Here is a 23,176-nt window from a genome sequence, read left to right on the forward strand (position 1 = left end):
TTGCCATGGGCTGTATGTCGGCAGCCCCGTGCCCCCCTACGATGAGAAATCATGGCTTATCGCGCCATTCCAATCAGGCGAAGAGCCGACGTTCGTTGAGCATATCCGCACAGGCATACAATGCGTTGCCGAGGACATGAATAATTCGGTGTTGATGTTCTCAGGGTAGGTGGCTACGATATCCCCTTTTCAATCACTATCACGCGGTCTCGTCTACGTCTGTCGCGAATGTCTGGCTCACGGTAGGATAGGGGTCCCACACGCAAAGAGACTGATCTTTCAGAAGCTCGCACCTATCTGAACGTTGCCCAAACTCATTCGTTCTGGGGCCAATCAGTCCCGACTTGGAACATCCGACTCGAAGAGCGCGCACTGGACTCCTACCATAACATTCTGTTTAGCTTGACGTTGTTCTACTCCTCATTCACCGCCTGGCCTTCCCGGATCACCATAATCAGTCACGATTTCAAGCGCCCCAGGTTATTGGACGGTCATTGTCGAGCGATCGGCTACCCCTTGGGACAGGTTGACTTTATTGGAATTGACCCTCAAGACATGCGGGACGGAAACAACAGAGCAGCGTGGCAGGGTGTAGCTACTGCGATGAGCGATTGGGAGGCCGATCCGCATGGCCGAGGTAGCAAACTGACAGGCAAAAGGAGCGACAGAAATCCGTTCAAGGTGTGGCAAGGAATCTTCGTTGAAGGATTTCAAGGGAGGGAAGCTAGCGGTCTCGTGACTATCGGTCATGGCAAAGATGAAATGCTTGCTACAGAAGCCTCGAGGCCGTGGTAGGCAGTGTCTTCAAATAACATCTATAGACGTGAGTTTTCCTGTGCTCCATCTGCGACTGCCTGTACCAAAAATGCAACTGCATCTTGTACCATATCCGCACTGAAGGCGTGACCGACGCCCTCATACACCCTGTCGTCGACGTCAACCTCAAGTTCTTTGAGTATCTGGACCATCCGTTTGCTGTTCCTGTGCGGCACCAAGCGATCGTCAGCTCCTGAGCAGAGAAGAAGCTTCTTCCCTTGCAGGCAGCCTCTCGACTGCAGAATCTGTCTGAGTCGAGTCTTTTCTTCCGGAGACAGAGGTAACGACGGGAGTGTCGCCGTACCGAACAGTATCCCTTTCGGATCATGTGCTTCGCAGACTAGTATAAGGTCCCTTGGGAAGTACTGACTTCCAAAAAAGTCCTCGCCATAATCCAAGTCAGACCTTTTCGCCCGATCCCCCATGAGCCCTGGCTTCTTGTTAGTCGTACGACCCATGAACATGCATGCACCAGGGAAAACGTACCCATAAAGTCAGGGCAGCCAACCACGACGACGCCAGCTTTGACCCTTGGCTCCCCAATCCAAGCCTCCCAAGCAGCATGGCCCCCCAAGCTCCAGCCGAGAACCACATGTCCCCCAATGTCACGGGTCATATATCCACCCACGACGTCCATGAGTGCGCTCATGTCTCCTTTTCCGCCCCTTACCATACCCATCATGTCTATTGCATGCTTTGAATTTCCGTCTTTCCATGCCTTGTTGCCCAGTTCGGAGACGAGTCTCGTGCCGTGGTTGGGCATGTCAAAGGCCAGTGCGATGAGACCCTGTACGGAAGCAGACGAGCTTTCGTTGTAGCTCTGCACAGCTCGACACGCAATATCGCTCATCCGCGCGCGATCCCGCGTGCGAGGATGGAGTAACCACAGACAAGTCACCGGGACTTCAGGCTTCAGCTCTTCTAGACCATATGCGTCAACCAACAAGCCCGCCATGGGTATAGTCTTCATGGAGATACTGGGTGCCGGAGGGAGGCCCCTTGTGGCGTAAGCAGCAGTCTTGTCCTTGAGCAGCGTCATATTTGTGATATTGCGTTGGCGCAGGGGGGGGCACGTGAGGATGCGCGGAGGGATGATGTTGAGGCTAACGTGAGGTGAAGTGATGCATTGGATGCTGGAATGCGAGTGGGGTTGCTCGGGAGCTTCGCATTTCGCATCGATGGCATGTATGAGCGAGTCTGTTCTCGAGACACATCACTACATCTCAAAGCAAAATGGGTTCCGTAAAATTGGTGCTGTGTTCCGTGGGTATTTACCAAGCTAGTATTCTCGCCTGCTTCACTGACCATCTTTCTGAATATGATGCTATGTATGGCTTGTGGCCAAAGGGAAAACCGCCTGACCATATCGTGACCAAGAAAATAAAACGGAAGCTTGCTAGACGGAGATGCCCATGCTCCTTGCGAGCCCAAGCGCATATTCGACCAACTGACAAATCCAGCGCCCCAACGCCAATGTGCAGTACCTTCTGTGCTTGGTATCTTCATTCTACCGCTGCATCCTACTCCCCACTCTACCTTGATGCTCTCCTGTACAGTGATAGATCTTTCCCTTTGAGCCATTTCCTTCATGATCAAGCTTGGTAGTTTAGTCGACCTTCCAATGATCGTTCTCGTCCGATCCTAAAAGCAGCTCAACACCGTACAGACTCATTGTCAGTCCAACATTGACCCATCTCCAAGTGCTGCCGCCGACGTCACCCTCTCGTAATGACCAACCGTCCTCGCTGTCGCTGGTCGAGAAGTGCTGCAGCAGAAGACTGGTGTATACAGCAATCATGATGGAAGGCGAGAGCCAGCTGAGGAGGCTAAGAACCTTGGTGGCGGTCTCCGAGTCGTCCCAATCAGCGTCGTGCATGTAAACCTTGGCTCCCAGATCCTTGACGGACGGGATGATGCGAGTAGCGCAGTAGAATACAAGCAGACGATATGTTAATGAAATCATCACCGACGGTGTGATTGTCTGGAATGCCGCCAGTAGCAGGGCCAGTGATGAGTGTATGGCCTGCGGTAGCGAGCCCAGAATGTGCAGCAGCGTTGAGTAAGAAGCCATGATGATAGGTGGCAATGGTGGAATATCAGGCTGTGTTGCCGCTTGATCCTCCCCATGCTGTGCGCCATCAGAGGGCAGATAATCTGTAAAAATCTGGTAGACGCAGAGCACGACGTAAGCAAATAGAAGTGACGACTCGACGGGGCTGCCTCGACCACTGCCGATGCCATATACGCATAGGAAGATGGCGGTCGTCATGGCTACTCCAATGAGGATGGCATCGAAGTTGTTGATTTCGGGAAATTGCGCCACCCGCCAGAGGAAGTAGACGGAGCTCGCAATGACGGAGCCCGAGAAGGCCAGTAAGATGATCTGTCAGGTTAGCGATGGAGGAATAGAGAACATCCAGAGGTTCACCCACAAGCCACGAGTCGCTGCGTCCACTATTCACGAGCCACCTGGTGAGCTGCCCAAGTGATTGAATGACCAAGAGCGTGCAGAACCCTTCAAGGAGCTGGAACACGGGTCCTGAATATCGTAAAGTGTTCTCCCAGCTGCCGAGCATGAGTGTCTCGACCACGCCATCCTTTCCGAACACCCACTCAGTCCAACTAGTACTTTTGGACTGGAGAAGACCTCCCAGGGTCCTCTCAACCCAGTTCGTGCTGCCCGCATCGACTGCAAACTGTCCCAGCGACCAGATCAGCAGCGCAGGTATGATGATCCATTGCGACAAGCGTAGAACTGTCGACACTGTCCACCGGATACGGGAGCCTTCGGGAGTCAGGAACTTGACTATCGAGTAGAAAAGGTAGTATAGAAACAGCGACAGGCTGTACGCCAAGCCGCTGTCACGTCCGCCCACATCAAAAGCCACTGGTATCGATAAGACGATGCTGAAGAGAAAGGCGGTGCCCAGAATGACGCTGAAGAACCACCACATCGGGACGACAGACTCGGGTAGGTAGCTAGCAAACCACTGCAGCAAGCTTGTGTGTGGAGGGAATCGATCGACTTGACAATGAGCTCGCAGAAGAGCGCGATGGCGTATTCGTTTGAGCTGCTAGTAATTATGCAGGCTTCGGTTGCGTGCACGCACGCGAGATCGCGTGACCGGGCTATGAGCTAGGGATGCTCATGGACGATGCGCGGGATCGACGACCGTTCGCGAATAACCAGAGGAACACGTCGCCGGAGCGTCACCTTGCGATCGTGCTTGGCTTTGTTTGCTTCGAAGAGGGTGGGGGTGTTTAGGATGAAGACAATCAGAATAAAAGAGGAAGGCGGTGTTGCCCAAGGGAGCGTCGGTTTGTTTATCGACAGGGCTTATCTGCACGTGCGGCGTCGAGAAATTGGCTTGTGATTGAGGCGGTTACTCCGACTTTAGAGATTCAGGGTCCAACTCAACGTGCATCGATTTGCGTCGATATGCAACCGAGCACAAGAAATCAAATAGAGCGTTAGGGTTTCTTCCGGGTTTTTCCCCTGTTCTATCGCGCTATGGCTCAGGGGTCAAAGTGCATGCGTGTGTGCGTGCATGCGTGGGAGTTGTCCAACTCCATTCTGGGTGGACGTGGTCCTGATTGACGCCCGATAATTCCTGATTTCTTCACCGTGTTTCCGAGCAAACTTTGGCGGTTCTCCACAACCTCCGCACGAAAACCAACCGTACGGAATATACTCATTTATAGACTATAATAGTTCTTGTATTCGCGGTCATTAACACCGTAACACGCATTTACTGCTCTCCTGTTTTTGAGGCCCCGGTCGCCTCTCAGCATTGCGTCATGATCACCATAACGCCTCCCAGCTGGCCGTGTTTTCACTAATGCTAGGCACTCCTGAGGGACGGACTTGGAAGTTGAAGTTGATATCGAAGCCAGAAAGGCCACAGTCGATATGTACTTCATGTCCTAAAACAGCCGATGGACTTAAACGTCGAGTTGTATGAAGCCCAAAACCACCAGGGCAGGTATGGCCTGGACGAACAAGATCTTCCTGCTCGCTGTAGCCGCGCCAAATATCCCAGCGACAAGGACGCAGCCGAGGAAGAAGTGTTGGAGCTGCTTCGAGAATTCAGGGATTGGGTGAACGATGCTCCAGGTTAGACCTGCTGCAAGAAAGCCGTTGTATAATCCCTGGTTGGCGCCAAGGGTTTTCGTCTTTTCTGCGAATTCAGCGCTCAGTCCGAAAGCCTTACGACCTCGTGGTTTCGTCCAGAGTGCCATCTCGAGAATCGTAATGTAAATATGAATCAGGGCCACAGCACCCGTGCCAACGCTGGAGAGGGGTGCCATTGTAGCAAGATAATCGGAGTTTTTCTAGGAAGATCGCCTCAGTAGGATGAGTGCTGCGTTTGCTGCTACTCGGGGAATCCGCCCTATTTGACCTCGACCGTGGGATGTGGGAGGTTTCATCCGCCATGATCCGACTCCTAGATTAATCTGATCACGTGCTATAACCGTCTATAGCATAAGGTAGACAGTCACCCGTACTAGAAAGAATGATACCATAACAGCTATAGGTAGGCCTTAGTCACGATTGAATTTGTATACTAGGGAAAAGATCTGTCAATTGTCGCAAAGGAAATCACTAGTAAGAGTCACACAGCCAAGCACGTGGCAGCTGACACGATGTCAGCTTGTCTGTTCGCGAATGAAGAGAATTAGTCTGACTCTGCATGCAAAGATGCTAAGCTCAAGTCGCCACAGCGAGAAAAAGGCGCCTCGGGCGATTCCATTCTCGAACGATGAACACATACCAGGTAGATACGATTGGTGCGAACGGGTTCGAGGAGCCACTATTAGCCGTCCGGTCACCACTCTCGACGGTGCATGACACATTAAAGCCGCGACAGGCTCTCTGCAAGGCAGCGGCCACATGTTGACCCTTTTTGACATGCGGTTCCGCTAAACCCCTGGATCTCCATGAAAAACAGTCGCGCCACAATCGCTATCCACACCGACATCAGGTGAGCTCCATTCCCACGGGTACAAACTGGCCTCGTTCAGCAACGACGGCTGGCTTTTCTTTCGTTTCAACCTAGGCATCGATCGTCTCGTCGTCGTCTTCATTATCGTCCAAGATGCCATCCTGGTCGTCCTCGTCTACCGTCACCAAGACGCCCAAGCAGCGCAAGTCGGCGTCTGCAGCGTCGTTGTCTTCGAAGAAGGAGACACTCGCCGACAAGGCTGTCGCCGATGCGAATGACTTCTTCTGGACTTACACGGAGGAACCGCATCGCACCAGACGGCTGGCTATCATCAAAGCCCATCCAGAAGTACGTCAATCTCAAGTGGTCTCTCGCTCTCGGCATAACCGTTAATACTCGCAGATCACAAAGCTTTGCGGACCAGAGCCTTTGACCAAATGGGTTGTTCTCGGCGTCGTCACACTACAGGTCCTTCTTGCGATATACCTTCATTCGACACCATTCTTCTCTCTCAAATTCTGGGGCATTGCATACGTTATCGGAGCGACGGCGAACCAAAATCTATTCCTCGCAATCCACGAGATCTCTCACAACCTCGCCTTCAAGAATCCTTTGGCCAATAGGCTGCTTGCCATGGGCGCGAATCTGCCCATTGGCATCCCTTACAGTGCCTCCTTCAGGGTACGTGCGATGGAGTCAAGTCATAGAAACGGACTAACGACAGACAGCCATATCACCTCACTCATCACAAGTCCCTCGGCGTCGATGGCATGGACACTGATCTTCCGACCGCCTTCGAAGCATGGGTACTCGACTCCATCCTGGGCAAGGCCTTCTTCTGCACATTCCAGATCTTCTTCTACGCCATCCGCCCAATGACCGTCTACCGCGTTCCTCTTACAAAGATCCACTTGCTCAACATCGTTGTACAGCTCGCCTTCGACGTTGTTCTTCTGCGCTTCTTTGGTGTCAAAAGTCTCTTGTACCTGCTACTGAGCTCGTTTCTGGCCGGAAGCCTCCATCCCTTGGCGGGGCATTTCATTGCCGAGCACTACGTGTACGAGACTATTACCCCGAAGGCGCGTGATCCGAACAATCGTGTTCCGGTGCCCGAGACGTTTTCTTACTATGGCCCTCTAAACTGGTTGACGTACAATGTCGGTCTGCACAACGAGCACCACGACTTTCCTGCTGTTCCGTGGACCAGGTTGCACGAGGTGAATCGCATTGCGGCAGATTTCTACGACGACCTGCCTCGCCATGAGAGTTGGGTCATGGCCATAGTAAGGTTCATTTTCGACAAGAACGTTGGCATGAGGTGCCGCGTGAAGAGGGAAAGCGGAGGTCGTGTTGTAGGCGGCGGTAGCGGGTGGACAGAGAGCGAAGTGCAAAACTAGAGCCATCCTTGATGGTGGCGGCACTCGAGCAAAAGCAGAAGAAGAATACGTATAATAAATGAGATGTTTATTGCCTTGGTTGAAGATTCATTGACGCATATGAACCCGTAGGCTGCCAAGCACAGGCGTTAGTATGGACGCACAAGCTACACATTATCTTCAAGCGCTAAGTTCAGAAAAGTCATCCTCTCGCTATCGGCTCATCACACCCCTACATGGCTACATGCGTCCAATCTCAATAGGAGTCATCTCTTGTGCATGTACCCTCCTGGCAAATCGTATCTACACGCCGCTCACACGATCGGTTTCGGGACCCCTTTTCACTTCACCTCAGAAGAAGAAGTAGGCAACCAGAAAAGACAAGAAACACAACATTGCCACAATGGGCACCGAGACCCCATGGACCTGCTGCGGGACGGCTTGGGCCAACTGCCCTGTAGCCTTCTTCGCCTCCTCGGCACCCTTAGCCACACGTTGACGGACGACGCTATCAGTACGCGTGGCCTCTTTGACTGTCTCGACCGTAGACTGCGCTGTGGCCTGCACAGAAGCGGCGGCAGTGGCGGCGGCAGCTTGTGCCTGCTCCTTAATTTCCTCGGGCTGGGACTTGGGGGTATCGGTGTATGGCGGGGGTGCGGCTGAGGGAGTTTCAACTCCAGCACTAGGTGAGGCGTAGGTTCTCGAGGCTTCCGGGGTGTCGACGTTGTCCTGTCTGGTTAGAAACTTATCGGCTCAAAGTACAAGGCTGCACTCACCGCGCCATTGGTCTGTTTACTCGGTGTTACTGCAATCGATGGAGCTGCTGCGGTGTTATCGGCCGCGGCTAGCCAGTTGACGCGAATCTTCCGCTCGGTAATCGAGGACTTTTCCGTGGTATCAAACTGCGTCCGTTAGGTGCTGAAATGAGTCTTGGCAAGGGCTGACCTACAACTGAGGCGATGCTAGCGAATTCCTTGTCTCCAGTGATCGGCGCAGACTGAACAAGGAATTTGTCACGGCATTTGGCGTCTGCTGGAGGCTCCTGCTTCATAGCCTGGAGTAGAACTGCGGAAGCTTAGTACAAAGCAAGCAGACTGACACACTCAGGTCACGTACCAGTAACATCAAACGATTGCCCGGGCTCGATACGACCAGCATTTGGGCGGACACAGTATCTTTCAATAGTCAGCGATGGCTGTTATCGCTCAAGCAAAGGGAACGGCGCGTACTGCTTGGGGGCGGTCGTCTTGACCTATGGTAACAGTGAGTCGGCATGTTCCGCGCGCATCGAGGGGTAAGCAAGACGAACCTTGAAGGCGACGGGGGTCGCATTGGGGTTGCGTAGGCTCAAGGTCTGCGAAACCTCAAAGGTGAACGGCCCTGGCAGCTATTAGTAGATGCAGCGAGGCGTATTGTACTACATACGCTGGAAGCTCAGCTCGCTAGGCTCGATATCGACCGACATGGTGTTCTATGGGCGATGCACTCGGGCAAGGGGTTTACTCTAGGGAGGGGTACGGGTCCTGGGTGGTTGAGAAAATGGAAATTGTCGTCGCTGTGGTTTTCCGTGAGGTGTAAAAGTGTGTCGTTAAGGTTTTCGCAAGGTGAGTGTACAGTTGGTGAACTTCGTAGGCGTGGGTTGCGATGATCTCGGGACGGTGATGTGATTTTGGAGGGTCTGTTTACGACGTCAGTGCCAGCCAGCTGGCCCAGCTGTGGCCACAACTACCTGACAGTCGAGAAGCGTACCAGGTAGATTCGAGGTAGCGTGCGTTGGAATCCTCCGAAGAAATCCCGGGATTCTGGGCACCTGCACAAATATCATTACTTGCAGCACGAATGATCTTCTCACCTTGCAATGGCACGCATATGTAGTAGACTGTCCCTGGATCGGGGGAATCTTCTAGTTCTATCAATTTTGTTTGCTTTGGTCATTCGTGATCCGGGTGATTCTGTTCTCAAAAGGATCCCCAGCCTACCCTGTAATGCTGAGCAACGTCGTTAACAACACCTTACCTTACTAGCCTTGAGCTGGGGGGGGGGGGCGATGGTCAATCTTGTGTGCCATTGTGGGCAATCTGATTCCATAAGCGTTATTCAAGATCTCGACGTAGAACGCTTGTCGAACAGGGAAGTATTATACGTGAATCTAGCCGGTGCGTTCTGAGTAGTGACGAGCAGTGGCATTAAGGCTAGTATGAAACCGTTACTGCGTCAGACTTAGCACTGCGATGTTACTGAATTCCAATTATTCATGATGATGTTGACAACCAGAATCGCCCGTCGAATGAGGCGCCATTCAATTAACATGCCCGCTTCTGCTGTCTTTGATTACTCGATGCAGAGACGTGGATGATGTCCTGACAATACGTTTTCCTGCCCCTCCATCACTGGGTACGAGGACAAATAATCTTTACCAGCCTTCACAAACTCCGAACCCAAACTCCACTTCAACATCAGCCAACACCGCCCTGACGTCAACCACTAAGCATCTCTTAACAATTAATCATGGCAACCGACTTGGAGCAGTTGTTGGATATGGGCTTTGAAGAAGCCCGGGCTACGTTGGCTGTCAAGAAATCTGGCGGTCGTAAGGTCTTACCTTTCCCAACTCAGGTGCATTGCTCATCGTGAATAGTCCAAGGAGCTCTTGAATGGCTGGAAAACAACCAGGACAAGACTCTTGAGCAGATCCAGGAGGATACTGGGGGTCAGGACGATGAAGATGATGAAGAAGCCACCAAGGCTAAGATCGCCGAGCTGGAGGCCGGTACAGAAGCCAAGTCAATGGTCTGCAATGAGTGCGGCAAGAAGTTCCGTTCCATGCAAGCTGCCGAGTTTCACGCATCCAAGACGTGAGTGTCCGCCATGAATACAGGCGGTCAAGGTGCTAATTACCATAGCGAGCACACTGACTTTTCGGAATCCACCGAGGAGATCGCCCCATTGACAGAAGAGGAGAAGGCAGCAAGACTAGCAGAACTTCGAGAAAAGGTCAAGTCCAAGAAGGCCGCCAGCGCTATTCAAGACAAGGAAGAGGCAAGGCGCAACGAGGTAAGTCATCAGCTACTTGCAGAGAGCGTGAACTGAGCAGTCCAAGCAAATACGCCAAAAGTCGACCAAGGAAACTCAAGAAGCCAAGGAGGAGCTTCAGCGCAAAGAGCAGATGAAAGAGGCTGCGCGCAAGCGTCAAGAGAAGATTGACGATCTCGAGGCCAAGAAGAGAATCAAGGCCAAGATCGAAGCTGACAAGGCAGAGAGGAAGCGGAAGGCCGACGAGGCCAAGGCAGCGCGGGAAGGCAAGGCGGCCCCAGTGGCCGACTCAAAGCCCAGCACGGCCCCGGCTGCTCCCAAGGCCAAAGTTGATCACGATCAAGCCAGACTGAGGCTGCAGACTGCATCTGGAAACATCATGAAGACACTTCCCGCCGAAACAACGCTGTTCGAGTTAGCAGAGCAGCTCAAGACCGAGACAGGGACTACTGTCACGAGCTTCTCTACTACATTTCCCAAGAAGACTTTCGAGGGAGACGTCGATATGTCCAAGACGTTGAAGGAGGCAGGCTGCGTGCCTTCATCCGTACTCATTGTGAAGTAGGCTATCTCAGAGGTAAGAGGGTACGCACAGCCTGGTGTTGGGGTACTGGGACAGATAGCGAAATATCAAATAAGAACCATCGAGTCACGCATCACCGTCATAATTCAGTAGAAACACATGACAACCAGTCGTAACTTTTCAAAGTCCTTGAATTTGACCCCATCCCCGGGTAAACTCCGTTGTGAAGGCCCTCGTCGCGTCATTGCACAGTGGTAAATCGCAGTTGTGAACACCGCCCTCTTCCCATGCTGTCTTGATCGATTAAAAGTCAAAACACCGCGCGTGCGGGCACCTTCAAAGCCATGCCGTGGAATACAAAGGAAAACGATGTTTTTGCGGGAGGACAAAAGCCGTCGCGGGTGGGAAAATGGTCGTCGAGAAGGGTTTCGTTTATTTGGTGAAACTGTTTAGTCGAAGAGACCGAAGCCCATGTCGTCGTCCGACTCGTCCTTCTCCTCCTCCTTCTTCTCCTCAACGGCGGGCTCGGCCTCAGCAGCGCCACCAGCGGCAGCACCGCCGGCAGAGGGGCCAGCAGCAGCGCCCCCGGAGCCGACGTTGGTCAGGAGCTCCTTGATATCCTTGCCCTCGAGAGCCTGTGTCCCTCGTGTCAGTAATCGTTGCATCGTATGTCGAAATTTCGGCATGTCGTACCTTGGCGAAGATGGAGGTCCAGATGGGCTCAATATCCTCGATGTTGGCAGCCTTGATCAGTGTCTGGAGCTTGTCGGCCTGTGAGAGATTGCGGTCAGCTTAGTCCACCAACGGTGATCAACTTCGGCAATATTCTTTGGCGATGCGCGCGGCGGGGCACGACGGATTCTGAGTCGATAGGGAGACTCACAGTAACCTCAATGCCATCGTCGGCGAGGATAAGCGCCGCGTAGGACGAAGCGAGCTCGGGAGAGGTAGACATTGTGAATTTGATGTCTCGTGGTCTGTGACGTTGAGGATGGTGATTTGGCGATAGTCGGAGGTTGAATGCGAAGTACACACCACACGAGTAGACTGACCACAAAATTCCTGGTCCGCGAATTTGTGACGCTGCAGGGCTTCGAGACCTAAAGTGGTAGAGCAGGCAAGATTTTCCGGTGCCGGCCAGATGCAATCATATGATTGGCTGTCAGCTTTGTCCAATCAAAGCCGCCAACGTCAAGACGAAACCCCGTTGCTGTCCTCATGGTCGGTACGTACCTGCCGTCGACAACTGAATGCAGGAACCCCACCTCCGGTCAGTCGAACAGCCCCACCATGAAATCAGAGGTAATCAGCATCTGCTCCCGGTCGCGACATTGACGTATCCCGCATACCCGATCTTTCCTTGTCGTTGAGCAACAAGGAGACAATTCATGCGATCGACGAAACCTCGATCCTTGGACCCGAAAAAGATCCAGTGAAAACCTTGTCCAACACACCACGATTGTGGAAGGTAGCGACTTGTCAGCGTATACTGCATCAGCCAGGCCGGCGTTCGGAAGCGCTGGAAGAGCGAGCGACCTTCGCCATTGGTAAAACCACAGGACGGATTACAGCTCATAAAAGAACTCTCTACACCATCGAGCTTCTCAGAATCAAAGTCCGCAGAGATATTTCTGCAATCATCTACCGAAGAATGGATACACCGGCTGTCCCGCTGCCTCAAGATGCCCGAGAGCAAGTCATCCTCGATCGTTTGACCGTCATTCGCGACAGCCTCCTCCTTCTCAAACGCGATCGCACAACATATATCCGTAGTCAAGATGTCATCCCTCTCTATGACGACACGATACAGCAAGTCAAGGATCTGAACACAGCACGAGCGGAATCTGGCAACAAGGAGGAGAATCGAGGTGCGCGGGTCCATGGCTTGATTAAGTACTGGGCTAACAGACCGCAGTGGACAAAGTCTTGGAAAGCTGTTTTCAATTGCTATCGCTCTTCTACCTGACTATTGGGCGCAACAACGAAGCCCCTGCCGCTTATGCTCTGACATCGACTATCAAGCGTTTACTTGACCATCTGACCGAGGTCGAGTTGTACTCGGCCAAAGACCTGGATAGCATCAACACTACGCTATCCCGACTGTCAACGAGCATTCGAAAAGCAGAAGAGAGTGGAGCATCCGATCCGCAACATTCGCATTATCTGCTGGAGCTGGTGAAAAATCGTGTCGCAAGATGCCAGGAGATGACGGATCACCTTTCGAAACGACTTGGGCGTTTCAGCGAATGTCTTTTAGATAAGTATGAGAAGCTTATTTCCATTCTGCGATCTATCTCATTAGCCAACACAAAAACACATGTAAGCAGTTCAGTTACGAGAGGTCATATGTGGCCCGCTGACATGCACAGTTCTCCACGTCTGAAATGGAGAAGCTACGAGCCCAACTCCTACAAGTTGGTGAAATGCGCACCAATGGGAATTTCTGCAGTCCCGATGGCACCGCAGCCAGCGGCGCTGACGAGGTGCTCGACTTGTACGAGCGGTGTGTGAAGTGGTCGGATATGGTTCTGGAAAGAAAGGGTCAGGTTGCCGAACAATGGAAGCCCATATACTCAACTCTCACCGGCATCCGGAACGAGCTGGAGAAATTGTCGCTGACGCAGGCCTGGTCCCTCCGTGAGACGGATCTCTACGATTTCCAGCGACAACTAGATAAACTGGACGAAAGCCGGCAAGGTGGCAATTTCTACGACGACAAGGGACGTCCTGCTGATCTTTGGACACAACGTACTCTGCTCTATCTGATTAGACGAAGCTACGCATACATCTACCAGCTCATGATATCTTCGGAGCCAGTATCAGAAGCCCTACTTCCCGTTTACAACCAGTTGCAGACATTGAAGCGGTGTCTCCGTCAAGTCAAGGACACAGGCGGCGTGTCCTCGGTGCGAGAGCTGTACCCATACAGCATGAAGGTAAATACACAAGTCACCAAAGAAATTCCAGTGCCCTGACATCAGCAGCTGAATTCACTCGACAATATGCGCCAAGATGGGAAATTTGTTGTTAACAACGACATTCCCGAGGGACAAGGCAGTGTCAGTGAGCTTCTTGCAGAGTGCTTCGAACTCACCTATGAGCTAAGGGTAACAGCGGAAGAGAACAGTGAGAAAGAAGCCCAGACTACGAAAGCTGAAGCCTAAGGCGGAGCTTTCAGCGATCTGTGATACTTTAGATTTTTGATTATTTTGAAAGCGGCGCGACTCGTTTCAGATCCACATGTTTCCGAACTCTGGTGTTTATCTTATTATCAGTGTATGTTTACTGTGTCCGACATGAAGGTGGAAGCCCTTGATGGCGGGGAAGAATGATAATACTACGTGGCAGTTTGCTCTCAACTGGCTTTCACGGCTCGGCATAACCTCCGACGCCTTTCTTGAAGGGGATGATCTGAGTCTATCGCAATAGGATGAGCATGAGTCCACCTTGAATAGCCTATGCTCACCTTCTCTAGGTCCCAAACGTCGTTCTTGGCGTAATGATCGCTTCGCAACATCTCCCAGATCTCTTCTCTGGTCTGGTTCCGAACGATGAAGACGCTTCCTTGAAAGTCAAGGTCAGAAACGTCGTCACTCTTTGGAATATCGTGGAGAATCGCGCCTATGCTGTCAGTTGGATAGCGGAGCTGGGAGGGGACTGCAGACCGGCAACAGCAATCTGGCCAGTTTGAACCCTTGAAGCGAGGCCATCGAAATGAGCCCTGGGACAGGCGATTAATTCTAGTTCGTTTAGACGAAGAGGCCACCTACGGACGGCATTCCAGCCTTCTCTGCCTGGCTCCCGCCTTGTCTGGAGCGATGACTAGAAAATCATACTTGGCGGACGAGGTCGCGGTGCTCATCAAACGACACTGAAGCGCGGTGGTAGAACGCGAAGCAGTGACAAGACCGCGAGCGAATATGCGAGACGCCATCGTGCTAATTGCACGTACAACATCAGGGGACGAGGGTCGGTGTTCAGATGACTGCTGCGGCCTGTCGGGTTCAGAACTAACTTAACAACTACTGTGCATGTAGGGTACCCTACACCTTGGACCGATTTTGGGCTCATCAGTCTGCGATGAACATCGAGCCACCGGAAAAGTCCACTCATCTTTAGCGGGGTTTACAATGCATGCAGAACTTGTTTCTTCTGGAAGGCACTAACGGTGCCTGACCTACATCACATGCACAATGCTCGAAGATATTGCAACGCTAATTAAAGGAATGTTAGCAGTTTCCGGAATATTTCTACGAAAGACTTAGGCCAACTGATTTCAGAGTTCCCCTCTAACAGCATCGAGGAGCTTTACGTCCTGGAGACTTCGAATTACCCTGGAAATAGGACTGTTAAGTCTGAAAACATGCATCATTGCTTCTATAAAAAATTAGTGAGGCTGCTTCGCAGCTGAGATGCAGAGTGAGTGGTTTCAGCTCGTGTGGACCCTCTGAGGGATGAACGTCACTCGGTCACATGATATGTCTCATTAGAGTTCGAGCTAGCAAGATAGCAAAGTAAAGAGGAGACACCGTCTTCATCATGACTTCAATTATGAAACCCCATAAGTACCCTCGTCCTGGGCGTCATCGGGTGCACCGTCCCGCCATCTTCCCCATCTCCACAGTATTACCCCAGACTGTCGCCTGCGAGTGACCACACATTGTAGCTTAGGGTCTCGAGACGCAGGCTGGGACCCGGCTCAGGTCGCTGATTCGCAGCTCCAGCGACTCGCACTCCTGCACCCTGCGCTGGCGGTCCAGATTGGGCCTGCCAGCTCTTTGCATCCGTTCTGAAAACGCAGTCCCTCCTCGACGCTGTGATGACTGACGAGGAGTCCCCGGCTGCAGCCAAGCGCCGCATGCGCCGCATCCCAGATGATCAGAGGAAGAGGAACGCTCAGAGTTGCGATCGTTGTCGCAAGGTTTGACTTCACGCCATGCGCTGGGGTTTGTGTCGCGTGGCTAACGCAGTTCTAGAGGAGGTGTAAATGCGTCCCTGCGCCCGACGGCAACGGCTGCTTGAGCTGCCAGGAGCATGCAGTCCCTTGCACTTTCACCGCGCCTAGGCGGAAGCGATTCTACGGCAGTGTCGATGAGCTCAGCGACAGGTACCGTTGCCTGGAAGCCATCGTCAAAGGAGCCTTTCCCAACGACAGCACTAGCACGGCGGCGGAGCTTCATCAGCTAGGGCAGAAGCTAGGTATCAAGATGCCTGACATTGCTGACGCAGCGCGACCGACGATCAAAATCGAGGAGCTAGTCAGGCAGCCTGGAGCAGGCTCGATGTATTCCAACGCTGGTGGTGGCACCCCTGGGACATATTCTGTTGCCTCGGGAGCACCCTCGGTAGCTTCTGCCACAAGCGAGACACCCAATCCCCTCAACAGATCGAGCAGCGAAGAGCCAAACATCTTCTTGATGCATGATCTCGGCGGAAACGAGCACTACGTTGGGCCGTCTGGTACTCTGAACTTCTTGAGCCGCATACGGATGCTCGTAAACGAGGTGCCAAATCAACAGTCACAAGTCCCAGCCATGTCCGTCGAGGGTACGCAAACAGGGCGCCCCGAATCCAGCTACCCTCGTCAGCCCGCAAACATGATTCCGGGTGTCAACAGGAATACCGACGACGATGACCAAAATGGTGGCGGGTCCGTGGACAAAGGCAGTCCCCGGATTTCTGTTGACAATCTGCCTTTGGATGGACCGTCACCGGGCTCCATCACAGCAATTGCAAGGGATTTTACTCGTCTGCCGCCCACCGAAATGGAGGAGATCCTCAAGCAATTCCCACCGGATGATAAGCTCGAGGCTCTCATTGCATCGTACTTTAGGGTCGTGCACGATGACTTTCCTCTCTTCCATCGAGCTACATTCCAAGACGAGTTTGAGGTATTTGTGATTCAAGCTCGGCGCGACGCGCGAACAGCCACAGGCAAGACACATCGCGGGCCCCTCCCTGACTGGGGATGGATTGGTTGTCTTCATATGATGATCGTTTTTGGCTCAATATCGGATCCGGGTATTCCTGACATTGATCATACGACTCTTCGCCGGCGCTCCGTCACGGTTGCCCGAGCGTTGTTGCCGCAATTCATTTTTCGATGCACGTTGACAAACGTGCGCGTTTTGCTACTTCTATCACTGTTCTTGCACAACTACAATGAGAGGAATGCTGCTTGGAACCTGGTCGGCGCAGCAACCCGAATAGCCTTTGCGCTGGGCCTGCACCGATCTGACATGAACTCCTCTTTTCGACCCTTGGAGAGAGAAATACGAAAATGGGTCTTTTGTACACTCTACACGTTCGAGCAATTCCTTGCTTCCAGTCTCGGTCGCCCGGGTGGTCTGCAGGAGCTCGATGTAGAGATTGTGCCGCCACGCGAGGGCTTCTTGGAGGGCGGTGGAGGCACGGACGCCAGGCTAGTATCCCTCTCCCTCAAACTCCAGGCGATCCTCGCAAAGACCAGGTTAGTCGACGCCAATAGGCGCAAGGCAGAGCTTGCGACCCCGTATGTCCCCTCATCGAGTGTTGACCAGGTACTCGGATCCTTGGATGAGTGGATGTCCAAGGTCAGCCAGCTCAGCGACTTCCGACTGCCTTGGATCAAGTCGAATACTCTGGATTATCCAGATTCGGCAGACTCCGTGGACATTGAGCAACTGGCGACCTCGCTGCAGGTGAAGACCAAGCCTCATCTGCGGGCCGTCCTCTTACTCCATATCCAATTCCATTTTGTTGTTCTTGCGGCGACTCGAGCTTTGTTGTTGCGGGATATCACGCTTCTCCGGAAGGGGAAATTGGTCCCAAATGCGCAGGCAAACGGGCTCTCAAAGTACTCAGATCGAGCAGTACGGAGTGCATGCCAACTCGTCTACATTGTCATTCTACTCGATGCCTTTGATATTCTCAGCGGACTGTCTGGCCTGGATGTGTACTACGCGTACCACGCGTCTATGATCATCATCCTTCGCCTGCTGCGCAGTGTCGATGACTCGACGCCAGTAGGCAGCCCGCACACCGATGCCCAAGTGGCCGAGCAGCACATTTGCCTCTCGCTCCGGGCGATCATCGACCGAATACAGGCGGTCATGGACCGCACTCCAAAAGCTGGCGCCATGAAGCGGTTTGCCAAGGTCGTGCAGGCGTTCACGGCAAGGCTCTCGTCTTCAACGCCGGTATCGCTCTTGAGCGGAGGTCCGACAGACCTCATTGGAGAGCCAATCGTTCCACTGCAGCAGCAGCCGCAGCACCAGCCTCAGCAGCCACAAGCTCAGTACCAACAGCATATGGGCGGCATTCCTCAACCGCAGTACGCGTATGGAAACATTGGAGGTGGGATCACCAACATGATGCCGGAGCAGGCACAATTTGGGCAGATGCCACCATACGAGGACACGAACATGGACGGAGGTTTCCTGGGCCTGTTCCCATCGTCTACTTTTGGAGCAACGGATACCAGTCAGGGCCCGGTGACTCAAATACCCTCGAATAGCATGGCGCCACAGAGCTGGCTGGACATGGAATTGTTGCTTGGCGGATATGGCGTGCAAAGTTAACGCATGGCGGGCTTGGAAAGCACCGTCCCATCAAGAATGAATTACGTGCTGTTAGAGACCATGGGATGGGCCAGGAAATGGGCACGACAATCGATCGGCTCAAGCATTTTTGGAACAAAATGATCGCATATACGGGCGAAGACATATGTGCACATGCACTCGCATATTGAGATGATGAGCATCAGGCACATTTTGCCTGCGATATTTGAGCAATGTATGAGATTTTTGAGGCTGATACTCTGCTATTGACTTTTGTCTACCGCTCGCGGGTCTACAGCCTCCTCGCTTATGAACCCTAGATACATGGTAGCAAAGAAATATTTGAGAATCCTTGTCCTTTGGGGTTTCGATGGTAGTGAGGTCACGAAGGCTACATAGAAGTAACAATGAGAGGACAGTGAAACACGAATGAATGAAAATCAAGTACCTTAGTGAGTTCTCGTACTTATCTACCTACGCTCCGACACCCAGGCTTCTTCTCTCAGGCAAATGCCAACATCAAACCGCGCCTCGGAGGCCCCGAACTCGAAGCCATCCTCCATCGATCAGAGCATGTTAGTGCTCGTGGTGGCTTTTTTGCGACAGTGCTAATAGCCGCTATCGGCGGGGTCATGGTGAGATGTGATGGTGGGGTCAAATTGTTGACTCAAACCTGTCCCTGACTGACTTTGGCATTGCAAAGGCACGAGACGTTCATTTGAAACCCTCCCCCACCCTCCTTCATTTCACACGTAGTAGTCGTGCTCTGGAACTAGAGTCGGTCCTTTATTCGCCATGGCTACTCTTACCGCTGAGGCGCGCCTCGCCCTGATCCGCGAGAACCTCGCCGAGCTTCTCAACCCCGAAATCATCGAGAAGATCCTCACGGAGGGCGGCAATCCCAAAATCTACTGGGGTGTGTCTCTTTGCAGTACTGTACAGGGGAATGAGGTTAGAGGCTGACGGGATACTAGGCACTGCGACAACGGGTCGGCCACATGCTGGATACATGGTCCCAGCCATCAAGATTGCCCAACTCCTCGCCGCTGGGTGCGAGGTCACGGTCCTCCTCGCCGATATTCACGGTTTCCTCGACAACCTCAAAGCCCCCATTGAGCTAGTCGAATCGCGCGCGCAATTCTACCGGTTCTGCATCACAGCCCTGCTTAAGGCCATGGGCGTGTCGGTGGACAAGCTCAGGTTCGTGCTAGGGTCGAGCTACCAGAAGAGCGCGGAGTACGTCATGGACCTGTACAAGATCAGCTCGCTGATCAGCGAGAACGACGCCAAGAGGGCCGGTGCTGAGATTGTCAAGCAGAGTGACAATGCGCCGCTGTCGGGGCTGCTGTACCCGGCGCTGCAGGTGTTGGACGAGCAGTACCTCGACGTGGACGCGCAGTTTGGAGGCATGGACCAGAGGAAGCTGTTTGTCGCCGCGACCGAGTGGCTGCCCAAGCTCGGTTACAAGCAGCGCGCGCACCTGATCAACCCCATGGTCCCCGGGTTGCAGGGCAGCAAGATGAGCTCCAGCGACGAGAACAGCAAGATTGATCTGCTCGACTCGCCCGAGACCATCACCAAGAAGGTCAAGAAGGCGGTGGCGGCCCCCAAGGAGGTCGAGGGCAACGGCGTGCTGGCACTGATTGAGTATGTCATCCTGCCGGCAGCCGAGCTGCGGGGCGGCAAGAGGCAGGTGGTGATCGACCGGTCGAGAGATGGGCTAGAGCCGTTGACGTACACCAACATTAAGGATATCCAGGATGACTACGCCAAGGATATTGTAGGCGACACCCCATCCGGTGTAGCATGGGCATCTGAGCTAACATGAAGCAGTTGACACCTCAGCTCATCAAGCCCGTTGTCACCAACGGCCTCATTGAGATCATGACGTCCATCCAGGCGGACTACCAAGCTTCCAAAGAATGGCAGGAGATCACGCTTAAGGCCTACCCGCCTCCCGTGGCGGCGCCCAAAAAGGAGAAGAAGAAGAAGGGCAAGGGATCGATGCACCCGGGCAAGAAGCCCGAGGCGGCTGCCGATGCGCCTGAGGAATCACGGAAAGATGGCGAGACAGAGATACCTGTGCGATGACGCGGAGATAAAATGTAGATAGTCGAAAAAAAAACAAAAAACAAAAACAAAACAAAGCCATATCCAAACAGTCCAGGCTTATGAGGAGATGTTGGTTCAGTGTAGTGGTGTAGCTTGGCTGGCCGGAGCATTTGCTACTGCGGACGACCCCCGAGCTAGGCGCGAATGCGACCGAATCAACGTAAACTGTGGACTAGAACCTCCGCGGCTCAAGTCGCCTTGCAAGCCACAACAAGCCAGCCATGCAGATGCACAACCTGACGGGGTGACGTGCGTAACTGTCGGATATTTCTGTGAGGCAAGGCAAGACAAGGATGACGTACGAGCCCCTTGTCGCTGCTATAAGTTGATGCGCAACCCCGATGGCGGGAGTGCGCGAGGAGAATGTCGCGAGGTAAAGACCTCGCTCGACTCGCCCCTTTCGCATAATAGTTCAACACTTTTTCCCCTTGGACGAATCCTAGACACCATCTGCGGGACAAGCAAGCCACGTTGCTAGCTTGCACAAGCCCGTGCGCGCGCACCATGGGCCGCCGACCAGACTCCGAAAAAGTCTACATCCTCATGTGCACGTCACCCAACGAGTCCCTGACTACCAGCGTCCTCTCCGTCTTTGCCGCGCTCCAGGACGCGAATGAGGAGTGTCTCCGTCAAGCCCGCGCCGCAGGCGTCGAGTTGACGAATGAGTCGAGCACGTCGGGGCCGGAGAAGGACACCATCGGCCCCGTGGAGCCGGTGAGATGGGATACGGTGGACGGGGTGAGCTGCTGGGTGGAGGCGTTTGATGTGAAACCGCAGCGCATCGAGCCGTCAGTGTTACAATAGGTGTTTTTGTGTTCATGACGCAACAATAGAGCAATACGACGTGGGGAGGGGGCCAATCAGGGTTACGGTCTACAGAGGCCGGGTCTCTCACTCCATAGTAACGAGAACCCGCTGCACAAAGGGAGGACGAGATGGTCTATTTGGTCTGTACATATGTTCTATCATGTGGCATCCCAGCGCTTGCGAGGTCTATAGCTTCGCCTTGGAGGCCTTCATCATCGTCTCGGCGACAATCCTCCTCTGGATCTTGCCCGTGGCCGTCTTGGGCATGATCTCTGTAAAATACACGTTCTTCGGGACCTTGAACTTGGCCACCTTTTCGGCCACCCATCCCTTGAGTGTCGCGGCATCCAGCTGCTCGCCAGACTTGAGCACCACGGCCACGCCAATGTCCTGGCCGTACACCTCGTCTGGGATGGCAAAGGAGACGGCCTCCGCGACCTGGGCGTGGCGTGTGAGTACGTTGTCCAGCTCAATTGGGGAGATCTTCTCGCCTCCCTTGTTGATGAGCTCCTTGATGCGGCCGGTGATGATGACGTAGCCGTCTTCGTCCAGCTTGCCCTGATCACCCGTCCGGAAGAATCCTTCCGTCGTGTATGAGGACGCGTTCGCGCTGGGATTGTTCAGATAGCCATTTGTAACGTTCTCTCCCCTCACGCAGATCTCGCCCTCCTTGCCTTGCGCGAGCTCCGCACCTTGTCCATCCAGGATCTTCACCTCGACGCCCTGACCAATGCCTACAGAACCGGGCTTGCGCTTGGCAGGAGGGAGCGGGTTGGACGTCATCTGGTGGGCTGCTTCAGTCATGGCATATGCCTCCAGCACGGGTGCATTGTACGTCTTCTCGAGCTGGTGGAACACTGTGGGCGACAACGGGCTGGAGCAGGAGCGAATGAAACGGATCTGGGGCCTGGGCTCCGGCGGCGGGTTGCGAAGCAGGATCTGGTGGATGGTGGGCACCGCCGTGTACCAGTTGGCCTTGTGTGTGGTAAAGTCCCTCCAGAAGTCGGTGGCCGAGAACTTGGCCGGCACAACCATGGAGCCGCCGGTGTGCAAAGGCGCGAGCAACGCAGCAAGAAGACCATGGACGTGAAACAGAGGCATGACTAGCATGGTCCGGTCCCTGGGCGTGAGCTGGTACGTGTCTCTGATGTTGCCCATTGTCCTGGTCAGGTTCCTATGCGTCAAGGGCACAACCTTGGGGCGCGACGTGGTGCCGCTAGTGTGGAGGATGAGCGCGACATCATCCGGCTGTGCTCTCAGGACCTTTTCCCTTTTCCCCTGGAGCTTCCCCTTGTGCTTCACGTCGAGGACGACTTCCCCTCGCTTGCCATCCCAGTAGCATTCGGCGACGGCGGAACCGAATTTCTGCGCCGCCCGCACGCTGGCTGCCTTGGCGTTCCACGCGCCCTGCGGCACAAGCACAAGGTCGGACTGCACATCTTCAATGTAGAATTCGAACTCGTCCTGCTTGTAGGCTGGATTGAGCGGTGCGGCGATACCACGTTGCCAGCTGGCGGCCAGGAACGCGACGATAAACTCCCACGAGTTGGGCAGGGCAATTGACACGGGTGATGCCGTCGTGATGCCTAAAGAGGCGAGCTGTTGCTGGAACCGGGACACTTGGCTGGCGAGGGACGAGTAGGTGACCGTCAAGGCGTGCGGACGGGAGGGAACGATGACAGCGGTCGCAGAAGGATCGCCCTTGATGGCTGTCTGGAGTGTCGCCATGGCGGCTGCCAATGCGGATGCGCACTTTGAGTGTGTTGGGCGAGCTATGAGGTGTGAGGTGGTGATGAAGGTCTATGAAATAAGGTCTGGCGCGTCACTTTAGCGGCCGTGTCCGATCCCGGAACCTGAGCCTGAGCCTGAACCCCCTCGAGTCCCGGACTGGACATTGGAGGGCCGCTGGGCCGCTGGCGCGGCGTCGAACGTGGGGCATCTGACAATTGAGACACTGACCATGATAAAGTTGCCGTAGTTTATGTACGTACGTGTGTACCTTGAACTCGCGCGCTTGTCGATCCAGTC

General features: G+C 53.8%; 10 protein-coding genes across 10 annotated transcripts; 6 read left to right on the top strand and 4 right to left on the bottom strand.

The window, feature by feature from the left end:
* Positions 1-746: 746 nt before the first annotated feature.
* Positions 747-3,770, bottom strand: J7T54_004635 (uncharacterized protein; the record flags this gene model as incomplete). Its single annotated transcript, XM_051503310.1, has 6 exons — positions 747-815; positions 885-1,009; positions 1,187-1,246; positions 1,303-2,013; positions 2,554-3,199; positions 3,249-3,770. The coding sequence occupies 6 exons, from the start codon at positions 3,768-3,770 to the stop codon at positions 747-749; spliced, it is 2,133 nt and encodes a 710-aa protein (XP_051364945.1).
* A 2,142-nt stretch (positions 3,771-5,912) lies between these two features.
* J7T54_004636 (Dihydroceramide delta(4)-desaturase-like protein) lies at positions 5,913-7,156 on the top strand (the record flags this gene model as incomplete). The annotated part of the gene is made up of 3 exons (XM_051503311.1): positions 5,913-6,107; positions 6,162-6,440; positions 6,512-7,156. 3 exons carry the CDS (start codon positions 5,913-5,915, stop codon positions 7,154-7,156), a joined length of 1,119 nt encoding a protein of 372 aa, XP_051364946.1.
* A 330-nt stretch (positions 7,157-7,486) lies between these two features.
* Positions 7,487-8,600, bottom strand: J7T54_004637 (Vesicle-associated membrane protein-associated protein-like protein; the record flags this gene model as incomplete). The annotated part of the gene is made up of 7 exons (XM_051503312.1): positions 7,487-7,864; positions 7,912-8,037; positions 8,085-8,200; positions 8,252-8,310; positions 8,365-8,387; positions 8,445-8,515; positions 8,561-8,600. The coding sequence occupies 7 exons, from the start codon at positions 8,598-8,600 to the stop codon at positions 7,487-7,489; spliced, it is 813 nt and encodes a 270-aa protein (XP_051364947.1).
* A 1,043-nt stretch (positions 8,601-9,643) lies between these two features.
* On the top strand, positions 9,644-10,733 carry J7T54_004638 (uncharacterized protein; the record flags this gene model as incomplete). The annotated part of the gene is made up of 4 exons (XM_051503313.1): positions 9,644-9,725; positions 9,774-9,990; positions 10,039-10,189; positions 10,251-10,733. The coding sequence occupies 4 exons, from the start codon at positions 9,644-9,646 to the stop codon at positions 10,731-10,733; spliced, it is 933 nt and encodes a 310-aa protein (XP_051364948.1).
* Positions 10,734-11,140: 407 nt separating this feature from the next.
* J7T54_004639 (uncharacterized protein) lies at positions 11,141-11,646 on the bottom strand (the record flags this gene model as incomplete). The annotated part of the gene is made up of 3 exons (XM_051503314.1): positions 11,141-11,326; positions 11,385-11,462; positions 11,575-11,646. The coding sequence occupies 3 exons, from the start codon at positions 11,644-11,646 to the stop codon at positions 11,141-11,143; spliced, it is 336 nt and encodes a 111-aa protein (XP_051364949.1).
* A 696-nt stretch (positions 11,647-12,342) lies between these two features.
* J7T54_004640 (uncharacterized protein) lies at positions 12,343-13,855 on the top strand (the record flags this gene model as incomplete). The annotated part of the gene is made up of 4 exons (XM_051503315.1): positions 12,343-12,559; positions 12,607-12,866; positions 13,061-13,627; positions 13,676-13,855. The coding sequence occupies 4 exons, from the start codon at positions 12,343-12,345 to the stop codon at positions 13,853-13,855; spliced, it is 1,224 nt and encodes a 407-aa protein (XP_051364950.1).
* A 1,655-nt stretch (positions 13,856-15,510) lies between these two features.
* J7T54_004641 (uncharacterized protein) lies at positions 15,511-18,250 on the top strand (the record flags this gene model as incomplete). The annotated part of the gene is made up of 2 exons (XM_051503316.1): positions 15,511-15,612; positions 15,668-18,250. The coding sequence occupies 2 exons, from the start codon at positions 15,511-15,513 to the stop codon at positions 18,248-18,250; spliced, it is 2,685 nt and encodes an 894-aa protein (XP_051364951.1).
* A 774-nt stretch (positions 18,251-19,024) lies between these two features.
* J7T54_004642 (tyrosyl-tRNA synthetase) lies at positions 19,025-20,320 on the top strand (the record flags this gene model as incomplete). The annotated part of the gene is made up of 3 exons (XM_051503317.1): positions 19,025-19,145; positions 19,204-20,009; positions 20,063-20,320. The coding sequence occupies 3 exons, from the start codon at positions 19,025-19,027 to the stop codon at positions 20,318-20,320; spliced, it is 1,185 nt and encodes a 394-aa protein (XP_051364952.1).
* Positions 20,321-20,845: 525 nt separating this feature from the next.
* J7T54_004643 (uncharacterized protein) lies at positions 20,846-21,145 on the top strand (the record flags this gene model as incomplete). Its single annotated transcript, XM_051503318.1, has 1 exon — positions 20,846-21,145. One exon carries the CDS (start codon positions 20,846-20,848, stop codon positions 21,143-21,145), a length of 300 nt encoding a protein of 99 aa, XP_051364953.1.
* A 189-nt stretch (positions 21,146-21,334) lies between these two features.
* Positions 21,335-22,876, bottom strand: J7T54_004644 (putative peroxisomal-coenzyme A synthetase-like protein; the record flags this gene model as incomplete). The annotated part of the gene is made up of 1 exon (XM_051503320.1): positions 21,335-22,876. The coding sequence occupies one exon, from the start codon at positions 22,874-22,876 to the stop codon at positions 21,335-21,337; it is 1,542 nt and encodes a 513-aa protein (XP_051364954.1).
* Positions 22,877-23,176: the final 300 nt, after the last annotated feature.

Source organism: Emericellopsis cladophorae (assembly GCF_022114955.1).
Source record: "Emericellopsis cladophorae strain MUM 19.33 chromosome Unknown NODE_5_length_938552_cov_118_678949, whole genome shotgun sequence".
In the NCBI taxonomy this organism is placed as follows: Eukaryota; Fungi; Ascomycota; class Sordariomycetes; order Hypocreales; family Bionectriaceae; genus Emericellopsis; species Emericellopsis cladophorae.